Here is a 20,150-nt window from a genome sequence, read left to right on the forward strand (position 1 = left end):
ATCTCCTAATAACTATTTCTAATGAACTTTCACGGTTTAGTACAATAGATGATACTTTAGCATTTGCGAATGTCGTACGTGACGTCTTTTTGCAAGTTCTAACGAAAGTGAAGGGCTTAAAATCTTTATTTTATTTTATTTTATTTTATTCAGGATAATAAACAATTGTAGGTATTCATTTAGTAAGATATTTAACATGCATTGGTATTACTTATCGTGTAAAATATTTGATAGTATGCTCAAGTTCACAAACCACTCTAACGGTATTTATTGGATATCTTTACTAACGACTATCAGTTTCAATTTTCTATTTAACAATGTAATTTTAACTTCAAAACAGTTTTAAATAAGTCCTTGTAACAAACTAATATTTTCGTAAAGTTTTTACGTAAAACGGCACGTGTTCTTTCCATCAAAACTGTTCGTAATATTTTGTACTTATAAAACAAAGCTTGTTCTCCAAATATCATAAATATATTCAATCCAATCAATAGGCAGTTACCGAACTTTTGTAAACAAAGCCCGAGAATCAATAGCGGTACTCGTACCAACTACCCTTTAATTTATTTTTCCAGGAACTACACGACGATAGAGGCGGGAAAGATCCGTTCCCGTTACTGCTCAAGAAAACAAAGCTGCCAAAGAAATGGAAGGAGAGGCCCGGTAAGGCAGCCTCGCTTCACGACTTAAAATTTGTTTTAATGAAACGTCCCTGCCGATTTAAACTTTAAGCTCTTTGTAACAAAAACGATGATGATTTAATTTACTTAATGGGAACCGTATCTCTATAACCTTTTGTATTGTATATCAACGTACCTACCAAACTTGAATTCAAAAAGAACTTTTTTTTTCTTTTTTTTAAACTCACAGCATAGCAAGGGAATAGGTACAACCTTGGCCGCGCACCTCTAAGTACACTTGAGATTTTCTTGGCGATTTATAGTCAAGAAAAAACACGTTTCCGATAAAAGTCTTTGATAACCTTTTTGCAGAATAACTATCACAGCGTATTGAGTAATCAGGACCCTTTACATGAGCGGCAAAGCTTAGGAATCGGCACAAAAACCTCTAATGGTCCCACAATGGCGCTTGTTAGAAATCCTCAAGGAAAAATGCCGATAAAAAATGTACGTGGAAATGATATGTGCCCGAATACGCGAGAAAATATCGAATTCCTTCGCCAGTAATGGCTCAATCAGAATAAAGGGCTCTCGGAAAATATGAATGTATTTTATACTGATTACGGTCCTTGTGCAATTGGGCTACCAAATGGTAATCAAATACGAATACTATTTTCTTTTAACTAAAAAAATATCTGGATTCGAATGATGTATTATCACATAGCCAAAGGAACATGTGCACCGAGGTCCTTGAAGGTTATAGTCGATAAAATAACACTCATGTTCGTTTATGGTGATCGATAAAACTTTGTCATTATATTTTGTGGGCATTTTGACATGATATTGTACCTGGCGCACATAACAATTTTTTTCCGAATAATGTACTGTACCTACATAGAAAAAATTACCTACTATAGTTTGAAGCTATAACGATAATCCTTACAAATATGAAACAATACACATTAACGCTCAAACGTCGTATTCCCAAGTCATAAACAACAAAGTTGATACGAAATAAACTGTTATGAGACAACGCCAGTACTTTGCGAGGATATTCTCATCGCTTGCTATATAAAATGATAATTTCATTCGACGGATTACTTGACAGAGCACAAGTCCAACTTTCATAGCTTAATCCCCTTAAAAGCTATTAATATAAAACGACCGCCTTATTTATTCGGGCCGAAAATATTATTAAACTCGCCACCGTTGCAATAAGGATTAGGAAATGTTTTTAAACTACCAAAGGCTTATTCGCGAGTCGATAGAGCACGATTTATGGTTTGTTTTCGTTTCCGAAATTTCATGATAGTGGCAAAAGAAAATACTTAATGTAGATTTGAAATTCGAATCACAGATTGTACATTAATCTTATTATTCCTACAATCGTTCAGATTTCGTATTCGATTCTCATATCGACTATCGCATTAAAATTAATTTATGGCATCTTCATATCAGATTACAAATAGGTACTTACAATACTTGCATATTTAAAACTCATGTACATATTATTGCTATTGTTACATAATCATCGGCTCCTTAAAGGACATGAACCCGCAGCTCTGTTTCTGTAGTCACATGTTATTGCAAGTAATTATTTTTAAAATGCCTATTACATTGCGTAAATCCTTAGACAGATATCTTCTACTTTAACTCTAAATCCTCCGACAAATAACCTAACTCTACCTCATTTTAGCGTTATGGCTACTCTGCTGTCAAAATAGAGATACATTTTATCGATAAACTTTAATTTACGTTGCCCTCAGACTCCGGTTAAAGATACAAGAACAATCCGTTTCAATTTCCCGTCCAATACAAGTAAAGAATTCTATCGTTTCAAGCATCGATACCCTGTAGGGATTATCCGGTGCGCCAGAGCGAACTAACTCCTACAAAGTGGAACATCGAAATGCAATTTGAAAAGTTAAACACGTGGAAACGAAGCATTATTCAAACGTGCTATGGATGCAATTTTAAATATGTTAGGATGTTGTACTGCCAGTGAGGCAAGCAGAGCTGAAAGCTGAAACATGCAGCAACCACAGGGTTAATTAAGCGAAATGTTTCGTGTGGAAAATAAAAAAGGTATTTTAGAAAAACATAAGCATGGTGGTGAATTTTACTTAGTATATTAAACTGCTTCATTCAAATATAAGTTATATTTTTTGTGCGCCTGAAATATTTAATAAAATCATCATCATTAAATACGGAAGTAAGAAAACTATGATCGCCTGAAACGTTTAGTACTTACAGAAATTGAAGATTTCTTCGAATAAAAACTTGCTTAAAAAATATTATGCTGGCTATTGAAAGTAAAATAATTTTTTAAGCCCAAAAATTATTAGTTACAAACTAGAGGTGGGCGCCGATATACAATTGGCCGGCGGCGGCGCGCCGACTTTTTGACCTCGGCGGCGGCGGCGTCGGCGGCGTGACCTTGTTTGACCTTTGTTCATTAGGTTTTTTTTTAAATCGTCTTTTTTAGTATCAGTCGTCAAGACTATTCAGGTGATTTGCAGTTGGTTGGGGTTTGAGCCACTAGAGCAGTGGTTTACCCTAGTAAATTAGCTCTCTTGATCATAGATACTTTGATATTTGGATAGCGGGTTTGGCTAAGATCAGGTTCTCGTGTATTTCCTAGAGGCGAGCGTACTAATGTGCCGATAAAAGTACCCTTAACATGTATTTTTGAGCTCTTTGGAGGCACATAGTTAATGTTGGATTAGCTGACTGTCGGTGAAATATTATATTCAATTCTGTTTTATTTATATTTATGGTCTTTCCATGTCATCCTACGGTCCAGGATTTTAATGCAGGTTGATTGCAGCAATGTGTCGAGGTCTAGATTGGCCGGAGGATAAGTTTCACGTCTTAAATGATAATATGGTGAGACTTCGGGGCTTAATTACATGCGCCACTTGGTCAGCCAAGCAGCTGACTTTGCAACAGTCTAGTCACTTTAAGATCACAGTTACATTTTAGGAAGGCCGCAACTTTCTGGTGTCTGGGCTACTTTACTAGTAGATGTTATAGAGTATCGGACCAAGTACAGAGTCCTGGGGTACTCCAGCTCTGCAGCTAAAAGAGAAGATTTTGTCACCGAGTTTTATTTAAAACTGTCTGTCACTGAGATAAGAATCCATCAGCAGGTATTAGAAGTGTGCTAGAAGGTACTTTTTAATTTCATAGAGTAGTCTTTTATGATAAACCCAGCTGAAGCCGCAGCGAAAGCAGATGTACAGGATTCTTTCTTTTCCAAACATTGTACTGATTATGGTTGGTATGGTTTCTGCCAAAATTTATGGTCGGGTATACTATATTGCATGGGTCATACTTAGGCAAGGGAATAAACGAGCAAGAATGATCCTTTTCCATAATTTTAACAATACAAATGTCAGATTAATTAAGCTATAGGAGGAGAATTCGTTAGGCGACTTGCCAGCCCTATGGATCATTTTCAAAGTTAAGAGACTTGCGAGGTTCTCACTCAGTGTGGTTAGTGTCAAGACCATGGACTTCATGGTGATCAGATCAAATGCAAGTGCTTTACGAGGGTCCATTTTGGCTATTTCTTTAGCTTAGCCATCTCTCTTAGCGTTAGTTCTTTCGTTTCAGCCGAAAGACGTCCTGGGCCGCTTGCATCCAGGCACTTCCTGCGACCTTCCCCAAATCGTCGGTCCACCTAGTGGGAGGCCTGCCCACGCTACGTCTTCCAGCTCGTGGTCGCCACTCAAGAACTTTACTGCCCCAGCGGCCATCAGCTCTTCGAGATATGTGCCCCGCCCACTGCCACTTGATTTTAGCGATTCTGTGGGCTATGTCAGTCGTTTGTCCTCCTGCGTCTTTCGTCCTCAATTAGCGTAGTAGGAATTAATCTTCTTCTTTGAACTTGAGGAGGGTAAGCGGAAACATGGCGGTCAACTCCTCAGATATTCAAGTACAAAGATGTCCTGAAGCAGCATACGAAAAGATGGAAAATGGGCCCTCTCAAATCAGAATGGGAAGGTTTGGCAGCACAGCACCTAGAATAGCGGGAGATTGTGTTGTGTAGAGGCGAGTCCGCGAATTCAAGGAGCAGCGCACAACTGAACTCGACGCAAAACGCGATGATGTAAATCCCGTCCATCTGCCGCCATTCACTATAATTATGTTGGCGGCGGGTAATTACTCTCAATGTGCGAGGAGTTTGCCGCGAAGATCGGCTATGTAAGCCAACTTCGGGCGCACCAGCGCCGCTAAGACAGCTAAGTCGAAGTGGTCACCATGACCGAAATCGGTCGGAAGAATCATCATCATCAGTAGGAATCAAAAGGCAGGCATAGCTGCAAGTCTCGGATCAAATCCAATGCTTGATCTTATTTTTTTGATTGAATTGTGGATTTTTTGGATTATCCGTGTCAATGGGTTTAAATAAACCGGTTTGTCATGTAGCAAAGGTCTGAGATTTTTCTTGTCAGTTCGCACTCATTTATTACCGGACCTAATAGGCGGAGAACACTTTGAGGGAGGTACTTTGTTGCCTTCCAGAGGTTGTGTTCCCATTTGCATTCCGAGACATATTTGTCAATCTCTGTGTGAGTGATTCGCTTAAAGTATAGTCCAATAGTGTGGGTTGTCTCTCTGCCAGACGAAGGCGGGGATTTTTTTCTTGACAGCAGAGGGACCGGCGCCTCTCGAGATCAATTATTTACTAGACCAAGCAGTAACTTGAATAATATACTTGATTTACCAAAATTATGCCAAACACATAATTTACATTAACTCAGTCAGGCCGCGCTGATGGCCTTAAACTCCAACTTAATCACCTTCTAAAATAAATCCTTTATGGAATGGTCAAACACGCCAGGAATAACTCACTCCAAAGCTTTCATATAAAAGCCTATGACCGAAAATGCTCCAAGCAGATCATAGGACTGAGTAGGATCAAAATGCGCATCTTAGTTCGAGCCCTCGTTGGACTCAGCAGCTTAAACAAGCACTTGTCCACTATGGTACTGTCCGAATCAAGAACGTACAGGATGTGCCAAGAGGCAGATGAAACGTCACTACACATTCTCACGGACTGCGGACCTTTGATGCGCAAGCTGAGCTCACACCTGGGCAAACACATCCTAAGCCCACAAGATGTAAAACATATCGCCCCCAAAAAGATACTGCAATTCCTAATGGATGCAGGACTCGGAGGCGAACAGTAAGGAAAATAGCGGCGATCACAATAGATCGGTACCGGTCGCAGTGATACTAGGACTTTATTGAACTAGAATAGCCGCTCAACTCAATAAAAAAATAGTTCTTCTGCGTTCGAAACACAAATTAGTACAGTATAGGAGAGGAATAAATTGCAAATAGTTGGTACAGTATCAGTATCGGCGCGCCGACTGCTGGTCGTCGGCGGCGGCGGCGTGGAAAAATTCGCGGCGGCGGCGGCGCGCCGGCGTGGCGCCCACCTCTATTACAAACGTAAAATATTACTCACTATAAGATACTGGCCAGTGCATAAATACGTCAACAGAAAAATAAAATTAAAAAACATAAACAAAAGACGATGTGTGTTTGCGCGCGAGGTCTACACTCTACAGTTCCCTTTTCACTTGGGGAATGAAAATTTTGAAACTGCGTGAATTTCAATAAATGTGTAATTAATTGTATGGACGATAGCATGCTATTTTATATCAAAAATGGTATTTTGTTATCGACAGTACAATAACAAAAACATTGTACTTATGGCGTTATAAACTCATGTATTATTGCTTCTTTAAAACTTAACTTTTTAATAATTATCATACTTCCACATTTAGTGTCGTTTCCATCTGGCGTCATGGAGACCACAGAAGCGGAGGTGACAGAATACTACTCGCCGAAGGACCTGATCGTGGGGCAAACAATATTCGTGCTGGGTCGCCGGTTCTTATTGTGCGATTGCGATCCGTTTACGAGGAAATATTACAAGTAAGTTTGAACAGCATTTAAAGATACACCAAAAGTAAACAGGAATACTTTTGTAAAAAAACAATTCTTTCATGATTTCATGCAATTCGGTTTCATGAAAATTTAAAATTACACCTACCAATGCAAAGTATGCTTAAAGTACGTATAAAAATAATAAAATCACTGGCGATAAGTCAACATCGATGTTTATTTTCATATTACATGAGTACCGTACCTGAATATAGTGACCGTCAAATAGCTAGTGACACCCAAAATAGTCAAAAAGTTGCTGACACCTTATTCCAATTTATTGTAACAAAGACGTGTTGTGAAATTTTTGGCTATTTTGGACGTCACGAACTATTTGATGCTGACTGTATTTGTCTCGAAAAATCCACAGTGGTTCCTGCAAAGACAAAATGTTGGCTATTAATTTTAAAGTAACGCACAATTCTTTGTAACTTATACAGAACTTCAAGCACTATAATGGAATTAAAAATTCAATTACGGCACAACTGCGACAGTACAAAGGCGTTGTTTGCATATTCTTTCCCTTTCGCCCATTGATAGAGTATCCCGTAGTCATCCCGTGACGTTGAGCGATGGTCATTCCCCGTGCGGGAGATTTGTGGCTCTGTATTGAAACCTTTTTACATTTCAGTGAAGGCAGGTAATATTTTACTCTATCTTTCTGGTTTAATTAGTCGAACATAATTAAAATTACACACGGGTATAGTAGCTACCGTTCACTATTGTAACTTTATTCAGTAACATTGGATAAGTTATCCAAGAAATCTATGGCGTTGTCAGATACGCGAATGATTAGGTATATTGTTATTGCAATGGTTGATGCTATGCAATGCAATTTTAGAAAAAAACTACCTTATAGTATCTAGCCACAGATTTAGTAGGTACATTACTTAAATAACACAAAAACTACAAAGATACCAAAATATAGTCGCCTTCGTAGTACTTCAGTAGCATGAAGATGTTCCAAAACATTAAAAATGATTTAATCTTCTACAAGAATAGAGACTTTTGTTGTATCTGTGCAATTCTTTAACAATAGAAGTAGCACTGCTTCGTTGCCAGGGTATTAACCGACAATTGCCGTTGCGAACACGACATTTCCCGCGAAATTTATAATGTTTTCTTACTAAAGCACTGTGCAATAAGAGGTTTGTTGTAGGTAAGATAATATACTGTATTAGAGGTTAAATTACGGAAAATCATAAAATTTCAAGCGTCTGAAAGTGTGTCCAAAAGGAGAATAAATATAAATTTAATGCGAGTTACAACATACATTTTTGTCATTTACTCTATGACATAAAAACCTAATGTAGTAAAAAGTCGTTTTTAAAAGTTATTTTACTGTTTTGTTGTTAATAACCTTCGTTTGGAACTTTAAAATAGTCCAGTCATTACGTACATTCAAAAAAGAAAATGAATTTGCGCTTCTAATTTTTTAATATGTTGTAGGGGATACCTAGAAAAGCTTAACTTGAGATTGTCGACCAAACTTTCCTAGGAGCTTTCGCCGCCATGTTGAAAAAAGGGGTAAAATTTGTTTTTCGGCAATAACTCGGCTATCCGATGAGACTCGAAAATTTTTGTAGGACACTTTTTGTAGCTTTCTTTGTGCTCTACAATAACGCCCGAACCATTTTTAGCGTATCATGCATCGTTATCGAGATATCGATCGATAAAGTCAAAAATTTTGGACACAAATTATTTCGGAATAATTAAATAATTAACGTCAGATACGTACAACATAACTTCGAAGGAAAGGTTGCAATCATATTCGACGGTTATCCGACTGATATGACACTCGCTGGAACGAAAACTTCGGAAAGAGTACGACGTTCGAGAAAAAACCAATCGCCGGAGTTCACATTCGATGAGACAACTACTCCAAAAGTTAGCCAGGAGAAGTTTCTCACAAGGGATCAAAACAAGAACCAACTAATACAAATGCTTTGCCGTTACTTAAAAAAAAGTAATTAAAAAGTAATTAAAAGTAATTAAATTTTACTTTTTACTTTTTAATTAATTATTTAATTATTTCGGAATTTTTCATATTTATTAAGACCCAAAGAAAAAAAAAGAAAAAAACAAAAATTGTGTCCAAAATTTTTGACTTTATCGATCGATATCTCGATAACGATGCATGATACGCTAAAAATGGTTCGGGCGTTATTGTAGAGCACAAAGAAAGCTACAAAAAGTGTCCTACAAAAATTTTCGAATCTCATCGGATAGCCGAGATAATGCCGAAAAACAAATTTTAAGCGTTTTCCAAGATGGCGGCGAAAGCTCCTAGGAAAGCTTGGTCGACAATCTCAAGTTAAGCTTTTCTAGGTATCCCCTACAACATATTAAAAAATTAGAAGCGCAAATTCATTTTCTTTTATTTGCCTTTTTTTCGGACGAAATGACTGGACTAAAAGTCATAACTTCCTTATAAGGTGAGATTTCCTTCGACAAAAACTTCTATTGCTGGGTAATAATTACGTCCAGTGTGAAAATAACGAGCGTTTTTCAACAATTGCCAACCATTATTTGTTACAATAGAGTTTAGTAAGAATAGAAAGAACTTCTTTATCTTATTTTAAGTAAAAAACTTTCTTAGTTCTCCAGTGTTTTAAAATCTTATACTTAAACATAAACAAACATTTCCAAACCTATACTTATATAAACTGTAACTAATAATAATTAATACTAGGTACTTATTGTATGTCATTGACGTTGCCGAAGTTTAATTAGATTTAAATAATGAAATAGTGTAACGTTTTATTAGTCCTTTGGGATAGGCAACAATAGGACTCATTTAAATAACGAAACACTAACCTATATTCGTTGTTCTAATAAGGAATGACTTTACTATTACATGGAACACTATTTTTTATAGAAAAGTGTTAGACATGACGTGTCTTAGCTCTACCGTGGCTCTACCTATATTACGCATTTTTTTTTCTAGCATTATGTAGTTCCGATCATATTAAAGATATTGCAATTTAATTCCGTACGAGTTGGTATTTAGGAAGTTCAAAACTTTAATAATGCCTGTTGCAACAAAAAAGGGAAGAACTTCAACTTGTCTTTTATGGCACACCAAATGACAACATATTCTTTGTTTTTCAATAGAGTTATCTTTTAAATAAATTAACTGTGCTGTCTAATAATTTCCTACATCCTCGCGACAGGACGATGCTAAACATAGATCAGCCACCGCGCGTCGAGGTGCAACACGAGACTCGGAAAGAGTTTCCCAAGGTGAGTCCACGTCTTTATCTCACTTTATTTTTCTTCGCTTTTAAACAAACAATTCATTTGATTAATAACGCGATCATTATTGTTACGGTGACTTTGAAAACTGCAGTTTTGTTGACTTTTGTTTTAAATATGAGATTGTGCGGGTTTTCTGTAACAAATTGGACGTGACGGTTTAGCTTTAGGTATATGAAAAACCGAACTGAAAAGAAAATAAACACAACTTTACGTAACCTTCCATTTTCAGAGTTTTCCTCCGCACATTGGCATTGGGGCTCCAGAGGATACTTTGCAGTCTTGCTACGGGTTGATGCCAAAACCTCCACATAAAGATGTCATCAAGTACAACCTAAATGCTAATAAGGTAAGATGTTGCATGTAACTTATGTCCTCGCTAATAGAAAAGGGTTTGGTAATATTTATGATTTAAATCTAAATCAAAAAGTAAATGTCGACTTAATTTTCATTTTATTTTGACACGGAATACATAAGTATTAGGGTAATTTATTTGTTATTTTTACTAGTTGTTTCTACTTCTCCTTTACTACTTAACGCAGCTTCAAATCTCTAATGGATTAAACTTAAATAGGACTTTAGGTCTTGGCTAGATTGGAAAAGTTTTGCTATACAAACTCTACATTGTAACAACCTATGCATGCACATTCTCGCACTACGAGTAGACTGTGTGTATTGCGTCTTGCGGTCACTGGTACAATGTCAATTGTATCGTATGTAAGTTATTACCGACATGCTGTGAATACGACACGGAACGGACATCGAACACAAAGGACCTGCACGTCTACAGAGAGCAGTTGGATTACTTTACCGCTTGCAATACCACAGTGAAAGGGAAAAGAAAATTATGTTCATTGTTCTTATTAGCAGTCTCAAATTGAACTCGTGTCTTTGTATATGTCACGATTTCATGTAGGCAAAGGTTGTGATTTCGTACACGTACTAGCCTTTATTTATGTGAAACACAAGTGAATTGGTTGCTGCGGCAGTAGAGTGGTGTGAAAAGAGTGCAATATGTGGCGTTCCGTAGGTAACAGATCTGTATTATGGGTGATCTCATCTTATGTTTCGTGATATGACGCAAAAAAACACACACACCTCCTGCACCGCTCTAATTCCACTGGAGCCTACTCAGTTAAGAACTAGTCCTAAAGTATAAAATTGCTTTACTACATTCCACTATACTGTGACAATGGATTTTCACCCACCGCGCAAAGTTAGCGCCACGTAACAATTTGCTGGCGACTCTGTACTTCGCAGGTCACCCGACTCAATTTAACTTGCACCAGACGCGAGCAAAGAAACACTGGCTCGTCCTCAGAGACGGATCCTTGGAATCTACTTTATTACTCCTTGAAATATTAAACAACTTACTATGCTCCTTATTTCAACACTCAAAGCTTTTGCAAACTTCTTGAACCTGGTATTTGTTCGTGACTTCAGATTTTATAATTTAAAATAGTTAATTAGTTCACGTTTATTACATGTAGGTACATTAAATTGGAATTGAACCAAATCTATTTCGATAAAGCACTTGCCATTACCTTTCATCTGATTTATTTCATGATGGCTCCAAACTTAACTCAAACTTACCCAACTTATTTGATTTCGAGTACCAGATTTACAACTGATTTTACTGAAGTCGTGAACAAATGCATAACTCACGCCCGTATTCACAAACATTACTATGAGGTCTCACAGTGCGCGTGAACGCACAGGGTCACACCACACACGAACCTATAACAGCTTAGAGCTCTATTCTACGCTGTGCGTTCGATTTGCTGCTTCACATAAGCCAGCATCGTTTGTGAATACGGGCGTCAATATCATCTGCAAATGTACCTAATGTATACTTCTATTGAAATCTTCTCGCAGTATCTCCGCTACCTCTGCGAGCTTGACTGGATCCACCCCGAAGATAATGGTCGTAAGTTCGTGCTCGCGTACAGTCTCGCCGATGGCACCATCAAAATCGGCGAAGTCCCTCGAAGAAACTCCGGCATCAAGGAGGGAAAGTTCCTCAAGGCTATGAAACTGCAGACCCCAGAATCTGACCCGAACTTTCCTACTTATTTTACGCCAGATAAGTTTTACATTGGTAAGTAGAATCGTTCTCCATTACTCTATTATTAAGTAGTCTAAACTGTAATTTACCTGAAGAGCTAAGAAGCTTAATATTATTTTATTATCTTTGTATTGTCTTCCCGCAGCATCTATGTTTATAAATAGGTAAAAGGAGAGATCTGATCCAAGCAACCTTGTAGGGCATCCAAGATAATTCTTACAAACATGCTAAAATGCGATTTTGGATCACATAAAACTTGATGGATCTATCTGAAAAGCTGGACTACTTGGGCGCTTATTTATGTATAAGTATGACGTGGAACTTTGACCACAGACTCCATTCGAAAACATTTTCCACAATACTGCCGCACAATTTATAAACGCAGTAAGTACCACTTACTGCATTTATGATTGTTTTGAATATTCTGAATCCTGATATCGCGATCTATAAGAATCAAAGACCCGTTTTTTTCTATCTATCTTAGAACGGAAGATACATATTATCATAAACGCAGTAAAGAGCATATTTTAGGTTTCTTCACATACTATGTTAGCAGTAAGAGCACATAATAACTTAATATTACGTGAATACTTGCGCTTACTTAATTTGCTACACAGTAATAGTGCAGTATGTGCCAATTACATCATTCTTATTATGTTTCTACAATTGTTAAGTTCACCTTGCACATAGTATATGTGCAGTAATTCCACTTAAACACACACTGATATTATGTTTCCATAGGAAAAACAGATGACTCGTACTTAATATTAATGCAGTAATTACAATTATACTGCGTACATACTAAGGATTGTCAGAGTGCTGCCTAGGTGTTAACATGTTATGAACGCAGTGACTGACTCACGTTATTGGAAAAAGTTGAAAACCTGTCACAAATCTAGCCGAAGACCCAAGAGCTAGATTGACCCGACACTATCCTACCGAAGATATCCCGGAGGTGTCTGTACGAGATTAGAATGGCTCTCAAACAGCTGAAAAACAACAAGGCACCGGGCGATGATGGAATCACGGCTGAGCTTCTGAAAGCAGGCGGAATGCAGGTACTAAAGGCTCTTTAGAAGCTATTCGATTCTGTCATCCTTGAGGGAAAAACGCCTACGGCATGGCACAGAAGTGTGGTGATACTCTTCTTCAAAAAAAGGCAACAAAACCTTGTTGAAGAATTTATTTTTTACCCATCTCACTTCTGATTCTGTTTTTGAGAGTCATCACGAACGAATGGTTTCACGCGACATCTAGCCTCCCGAACAAACCGGTTTCCGATAAGGCTTTAGTACGATAGACCACATACTTATCTAGGGCAGAAAACTGAGGAGAATAATCAGCAACTTTGTCTGGCATTTGTGGTCTATGAGAAAGACTTCTCTCTTCAAGCTACAGTCTCTCCAACGGTGCCAAATTTACTATAGATATAATCGTTGAAGGGCTTGTACGAAAACGCCACAATGTCAGTCCGTCTCCGGGATCAGGACTCCAGTTGTAGCGAGGGGTCAGACAGGGAGATGTCATATTTCTAAAACTGTTCACTACCACCCTGGAAGATGTTTTCAAGCTTCTGGACTGGAGCGGATTGGGAATAAATATCATCGGCGAGTACATCACCCATCTTTGATTCGCGGACGATATCGTAGTCATGGCTGAGACCGTGGAGGATCTAAGCTCAATGCTCGATTGCCTCAATAGAGCCTCTCAACAAATAGGTCTTTAATGGACAAGACAAAAATCATGTCAAATGCTGTGTTGTACCCACTCCTCTGAAGATTGGAGACACTATAAGTTGTCTGATGGCCGCTGGGGCAGGAAAGTTCTTGAGTGGCGACCACGAGCTGGAAGACGCAGCGTGGGCAAGCCTCCCACTAGGTGGACCGATGATCTGGTGAAGGTCGCGCAGGTGCCTGTATGCGAGCGGCACAGGACCGGTCTTTGTGGAAATCCTTGGGGGAGGCCGTTGTCCAGAAGTGGACGAAACGAACGACCGAGTCTTTATTTTATTAGATTGGTATATTAAGAACTAAAAGTGGGTGCCATATCTTAATTTTTGATTGAATAACAAGCGATCTCAGCAATTATTTTGTATTTACTTGTTTCATTTACCCCTTGGTCATTTGGGAAAGTTCAACATGAAAGCGTTATTGGCTTATGATAAGCGCAGTATAATTGTATTATTACTGCGCATTTAAAGTTTGGATAAATTATTTTGATTCACACTCCCACTCATAAATGCAGTAAGTTGTAAAGATACGGCGCATATATTACGTTGTAAGAACTAAAATTTAAATCAATCATTTAACACATGTACCGTAAGTAACGAAAACTACTGATAAACGCAGTAAGGAACAATCATACTGCATTCATGGGTAGTAAGTATCGAACGTAAACTTAGTTAATCCATAACATAAACAGTTTTTTAATCATTTTAAATACAAAATATTAATTAAAATACAAAAACCTCATATCAAAATAAACTTTGAGTTTAGCTCTATAAGCCCATATATTTTTTTTTACAAATATTTGCGTAACTAATTGTAGACACCCCAAAATAAAATTTCAACTTTGATCGCGTTTTTCTCGAAACTGTTCACGTGTTACTTACTGCGTTTATAAATTGTGCGGCAGAATACATCTCTAGTCAAGAAAACTATAGTTTTTGCAATTCTCGAAGGCAAGTGAGCTTTACATGTGTGGTGGCTCGCTACGATTCGTTTTCAAAAGTTTTGATGGACATTACACCATCGTTATGTGCATGTACACGTATGTACGTACACCACAAGTAAAGCTCACTCGCCTTCATGAGTTGCAAGAACTATACTTCTACTGAAAATCTTTTGCCCCATTCCAGGGGCAATTGTCCCGGTATTCAAGCACCGCTTCAGGATTATCGGCTGCGACCTGTTCGTGTACCGGTACATGAGCGCCAACCCGGACAAGTTTCCGCAGGAGGTCATCGACAACGTGCGCAACTACCACATGCGCGAGGGCAACCTGAAGGACGAACTTGCGGTACCTAAGTATTCTATAGCTTTGATGGGTGTTCTTCTTCTTTCTATTTCTTATTATATCTTCATAGAATAAATAAAAAACAGGGTTCAAAGAACATTGTTTTTAAAAAAGAATTCGGAACCTGACTTACGTACTTATTATGGAAATTATAGAAAAGGCCTGACTTGCATCGGTGTTATCAGCGTGCAGAAAAAATGCAATTCAATCTATAATTCGAATAACTGCAGGGCACAGGTTTTACTCTAACTCTGCCGTACACTTACCTACATGCTAACGAACTATCCCAAAAACTGCACTGGGAATGGCAAGAGAAACTCCTCTTTAATAGTTTTCAATTCAATAAATTCGTTAAAACCATTTGTAGGAAGCCGTCCGCGACGAGCAAGCAGCCGAAACTCGCGCGCAGCTCGCCAAGATCGGCCAAGCGGCCGTGGCCGAACCGAACGCGATGGAGCGCTGCCTCGCCGCCCTCGACGTGGTGGAAGGCAGCGCGACACCGCCGCGCCCGCCCACGCCGCCCATGACCACAGACAGGATATCTTATGACGACTCCCTGCGTGTGGCGAGGATGAGGTAAGTAGATTGTTACAGGGCAGAGCGTTAGAGACAAGGAACCTCTCAAGTAGGAATCAGAGTAATAAGAGACAAGGGACCAATTAAGTAGGTAGGTATTGTGGGTTAACCGTACGCGATGGAGCGCTGCCTCGCCGCCCTCGACGTGGTGGAAGGCAGTGCGACTCCACCGCGCCCGCCCACGCCGCCTATGACCACAGACAGGATATCTTATGACGACTCGCTGCGTGTGGCGAGGATGAAGTAAGTAAATTGTTACAGCAGAAAGAAGGTCAGGTAAGTAAAGCATTAAAAGACAAGGGAACACTTAGGTAGGTAGGTACCGTGTCTGAACCGAACGCGATGGAGCGCTGCCTCGCCGCCCTGTACGTGGTGGAAGGCAGTGAGACTCCACCGCGCCCGCCCACGCCGCCGATGACCACAGACAGGATATCTTATGACGACTCCCTGCGTGTGGCGAGAATTAGGTAAGTAAATTGTTATAGCGGTGGATAGAAAGGTGAGTAGAGCATTAAAAGACTAGGGCCCATTCAAGTAGGTAGGTAGGTACTGTGGCTGAACCGAACGCGATGGAGCGCTGCCTTGCCGCCCTCGATGTGGTGGAAGGCAGTGCGACGCCGCCGCGAATGACTACGGACAGGATATCATATGACGACTCGCTGCGTGTAGCGAGGATGAGGTAAGGAAATTGTTACAGAGCTAGGAAGTCAAGCTTGCAAAGGTACCTAGGCTACTACTTAGGTAGGTAGTACTTAGGTACCGTTGCTGAACCGAACGCGATGGAGCGCTGCCTCGCCGCCCTCGACGTGGTGGAAGGCAGCGCCACGCCGCCGCAAATGACCACGGACAGGATTATCGTATGACGACTCACTGTGTATGGCGAGGTTGAGGTAATTAGGTGGTTTACGAGACAAGGGACCATATTATAAGCTGTAAAAGAAATCGGACACCACCAGTTTAAAATATTTTTATGAGATCCCGAAACGCGAAATACTTTCTCCATAGAGCTGTATAGACGGCGTTACTTAAGACTCGAAAAAAATTACTGTTCGGTCTTACGAGGTTATGGAAATACTGTAGGTATGTGGTGTCACTTGTAATTTATGCTTTTTAAAATCAACTGCCGCCAACAACCAAATTAGACGAACATTTTAGATGGCATACCTATTACTTATGATGATTGATACACTATTGAACTCGATGTGCCATCGTCTCTACCTAATTCTCGACGAGCTAACTGGGCGTTCAATGTTAAAAAAAAATACTTTATTTGATTTTTTTCCTACAGCAAACCTACTTGCGACAACGTAATGCCTCTGAAAGGCATCCTCAAGTCGGGGGCCGCGAAAGACGACCACCAAAAGGTGGTTTGCTTCAGCGGCCCCGCGCCGGACGAGCACCGAGAGGCTAAGAAGGTCCCCACCTATCCCCCGGGAGAGCAACCGCACTTTGTCGACGATCCAGACTTCTGCGAGAGATTCAAGGAAGCGGTGAGAGACAATGTAGAAGGGAGTACTGATTTATAATGATTTTAAGATTATGTTGTAAGTCTTTGCCTAGGCGCAGACCACTGATTTTTTATCGTCCGATAGTTTAGTCGGGCAGTTAATCAGTATGGGCATGTATAGACTAAGTATGGAAGTGCGCGTATTACACTGATTGATTCTTCATACAAATTAATCGGGATCCACTATCGGCCGACTAAAAATCGGTGGTCTGCGCCTAGGCTTTGAAGTAGGTAGTCTAGCTTTAGTTTTTATTTTCTGTTAGTTGATGAAAGTCATATTATTAACTATTTAATTACTATAAAGGGAATTTGTAAATTATTTATACATTGGAAAAATATTAGTATTTTACACAGAAAACTTTAATAGGTACTATGAGTAGTAGATACATAATTATAACTAAACTGCTCACCTAGTGTGATATTATTAAAATTATTATGTAAATCGCATTAGCTTAGCCATGATAATTGATAAGAAATGACCAATGAAACCATTTGCGTTAGAATTATTTATTTAAGTATTCATGTTACCGTAGTCACAGTTAATGTAGAGTTCATAAATATATAGGGTCATAAAGTAAGTAAAGGTAGCGTAGGATAAGAATGAAAATAAACAAATATTTTTCATGATATATTTGTTTTTCCAAGAACCTCTATCAACAAAAATGAAACTCCATAATAAGAACACGAATTACGAAAATCGATTTCGCAGATAAAAAGACCATATAAAGTAAAGCTCTAATTAATTACATAAAACCTTTCCCGTATCATATTCCCTACGGAATAATTTTACAAAGATCGTTACAAAAAATTACCAAACAGTTTTCGTTAATTTTACGAGCTGCCGTGGGAACAGCAGCCCTTGGAGAGGAATTTCCTTATTAGATAAAAGTTTCCCCGTTTCCACGGTATCTACTTAATACAGTTATAGGAAATCATACAGAATATTTTCTTGAGTTTCCACGTGTACAAAATGATCGCCTGAAAATTAGTATTAGTTTTCTAAAATCAAGTAACTTAAGACAATACTATTGAAATAAAATGTAGGTCTCTATCATTTACCTTGAGATGAAGTAATTAGCCGTGGAAAGTCTTTGGCTTCACCCTACAACATTTGTATTAAGTGCAAAGCACAAAGGTATTAATAAATATCGAAATCTCTAAAGACTCGCCTACCCTCCTCACTCCTTTATGTCCCCCTTTTCATAACCGCTACCCTCCTTATTCCAAAGATGCAAAGGTACGCGTCGAGCGCCGGGTACGGGCCTTGTGTGCTTGCAAGCTCTTCGCTAATGCCCAGACATAAAAAAAATTGTTATACATCCCTAAAAATTCACCTATTCTTCTACTCCCTTGTCCTCCCTTTCCTCAACTGTCCTCCATATTCCTAGGTTGCAAATTGCAAAGGAAAGCGCCGGGCAATGGACGGGTATCCCTACTAGCTAATCCCGAGTGCCCATGGCAGAAATAAATAAATAGATGGAAATCTCTAACTCATCTACCCTCCACCCTTGTCCTCCCTTTCCTCAACCACTGTCCTCCATAATCTCAGGATGCAAAGGAACGCGCCGAGCGTCGAGCAAGAGACGAATGTCCCTATGAGCTCATCCCGAGTGCCCAACTGGCCGCCGCCACAGGAGAGGTGCAGGAAGAAAAGCCGCAGCTGCCTGGATACCTTGGGACTTATGGCGTCGATTGCAAACAGGTATATTTATTTTATTAAGTATTTACACTTTTTTGGACACATCTCGTTGTACTAGCGGGCTTGATGACGGTATATATTAACTACCTACATTCTCTACCCGTTGACCATCAGTTTTCTGTCTTTCTTCAAACCGTTTTTCACTAGGACAGTAATTAATAGAACATAAAGCAACGCAACCATGTTACCTAGTCTGACATTATCACATTGATCTCCAAAGTAGGCAAAGCTTTTTTAACATAGATCGATACGAAGCATGGCGATTACTTACCTACAAATTCTTAGTCAAAGAAACATCACCTTGGTATTAGATTTAATCGCTATCGCTACCCTAAATTCTAAAGCTGTAGGCTTTTTCTTTACAACTGAATTCGGTTATGTAAATACGTAAAAATGTCCGTAATGCAAGCGGAATGCTCCTACGATTTCTTACACGGAAATGCTGTCTGTTAGCTGAATTTATTACAAAGATTGTAATGAAAATTTATGCTGGCCCAGCACTCAGCCGCGATAGTGTTGAAGACGTTTTTATGGGACGTGCCATTTCCAGAAGGCACAAAGCTTTTTATGCGGAATGCTTCGGTGCAGCTAACAAAGAGAATGTTGTCGAAATTTCGCCAAACGACATTGTTCTACTGCGGCATATCAATGTGTTTACATAATAAAATGCTAATGATTATCGCCACTGCTGTTCCATATTGGAAATAGGGTTTGCTTTTATGTTTCTTTGTTATTCGATGTAAGGAGGTAGGTAAGATTTTATCTGTTTCGCGTATTTACATAAGGGCTGAGTTTTCACACTTGGTTCTTCTATATATTTTTAAATAAAATATACTTTTTCACCATTAAACTCCATCTAGTGTTTCAAGCCAGGTAGAGTACATACACGCGGCAAACAACCATCTAATTAAATAATTAAGTAAAAGTCGGGGGTTAAAAAAGATTCAAATAATTACAATACTGGTAATGATTTCCTTAATGTCAGGTTACCCTTTTACATTCTCATAATTCGTTTCTCACACTCGCTTCCATCTCATTCGAATCTTCATCTACAAATTCTAACCGTTTTTTCTCCACCACAAAGGTGCCAGAGTTTATGCGTCTCGCCCCCGATGCGTACGAGAAAGTCAAGAAGCTTCGTCGCGAAGTTCCCGAGATATCGCCAGCCGCGGTCCGAGTGGCCGAACACCCTGTATTGCCTTCCCCAGAAGTGGATGTCTGCGTCAACCCCACACCAGAGGCCACCGGGCCTTGTGCGGAGAAGAAGGAAGAGGATGTTGCCTTCGCCTGTCCGCACGTAGAGCCTAAGATGCCTTGCTGTGACCCTCATAAGAGACCTACGTGAATTTTAATCTAAATTCTAAACTTTTTAGAGTTTGACTCATTTTGTGTACTTTTATTTTTGATTATTATAATAAATTAACGTTTTCATTTCATGATATTTCGTTATCATTT

At 39.1% G+C, this 20,150-nt stretch overlaps 1 protein-coding gene across 1 annotated transcript in view; it reads left to right on the plus strand.

The window, feature by feature from the left end:
- The window catches only part of LOC135082434 (EF-hand domain-containing protein 1-like), a 48,550-nt gene extending 28,419 nt beyond the window's left edge, over positions 1 to 20,131 (plus strand). Inside the window, exons 7-16 of the mRNA XM_063977232.1 lie at positions 576 to 663; positions 6,419 to 6,569; positions 9,752 to 9,821; positions 10,066 to 10,182; positions 11,709 to 11,931; positions 14,756 to 14,916; positions 15,281 to 15,489; positions 16,778 to 16,979; positions 18,546 to 18,698; positions 19,780 to 20,131. Of these exons, the coding sequence (XP_063833302.1) occupies positions 576 to 663; positions 6,419 to 6,569; positions 9,752 to 9,821; positions 10,066 to 10,182; positions 11,709 to 11,931; positions 14,756 to 14,916; positions 15,281 to 15,489; positions 16,778 to 16,979; positions 18,546 to 18,698; positions 19,780 to 20,040 (1,635 nt within the window). The 3' untranslated portion in view covers positions 20,041 to 20,131. The remainder of the gene's footprint in view (positions 1 to 575; positions 664 to 6,418; positions 6,570 to 9,751; positions 9,822 to 10,065; positions 10,183 to 11,708; positions 11,932 to 14,755; positions 14,917 to 15,280; positions 15,490 to 16,777; positions 16,980 to 18,545; positions 18,699 to 19,779) is intronic.
- The last annotated feature ends 19 nt before the right edge of the window (positions 20,132 to 20,150 follow it).

This window comes from Ostrinia nubilalis, chromosome 2 (genome assembly GCF_963855985.1).
Source record: "Ostrinia nubilalis chromosome 2, ilOstNubi1.1, whole genome shotgun sequence".
Lineage (NCBI taxonomy): Eukaryota > Metazoa > Arthropoda > Insecta > Lepidoptera > Crambidae > Ostrinia > Ostrinia nubilalis.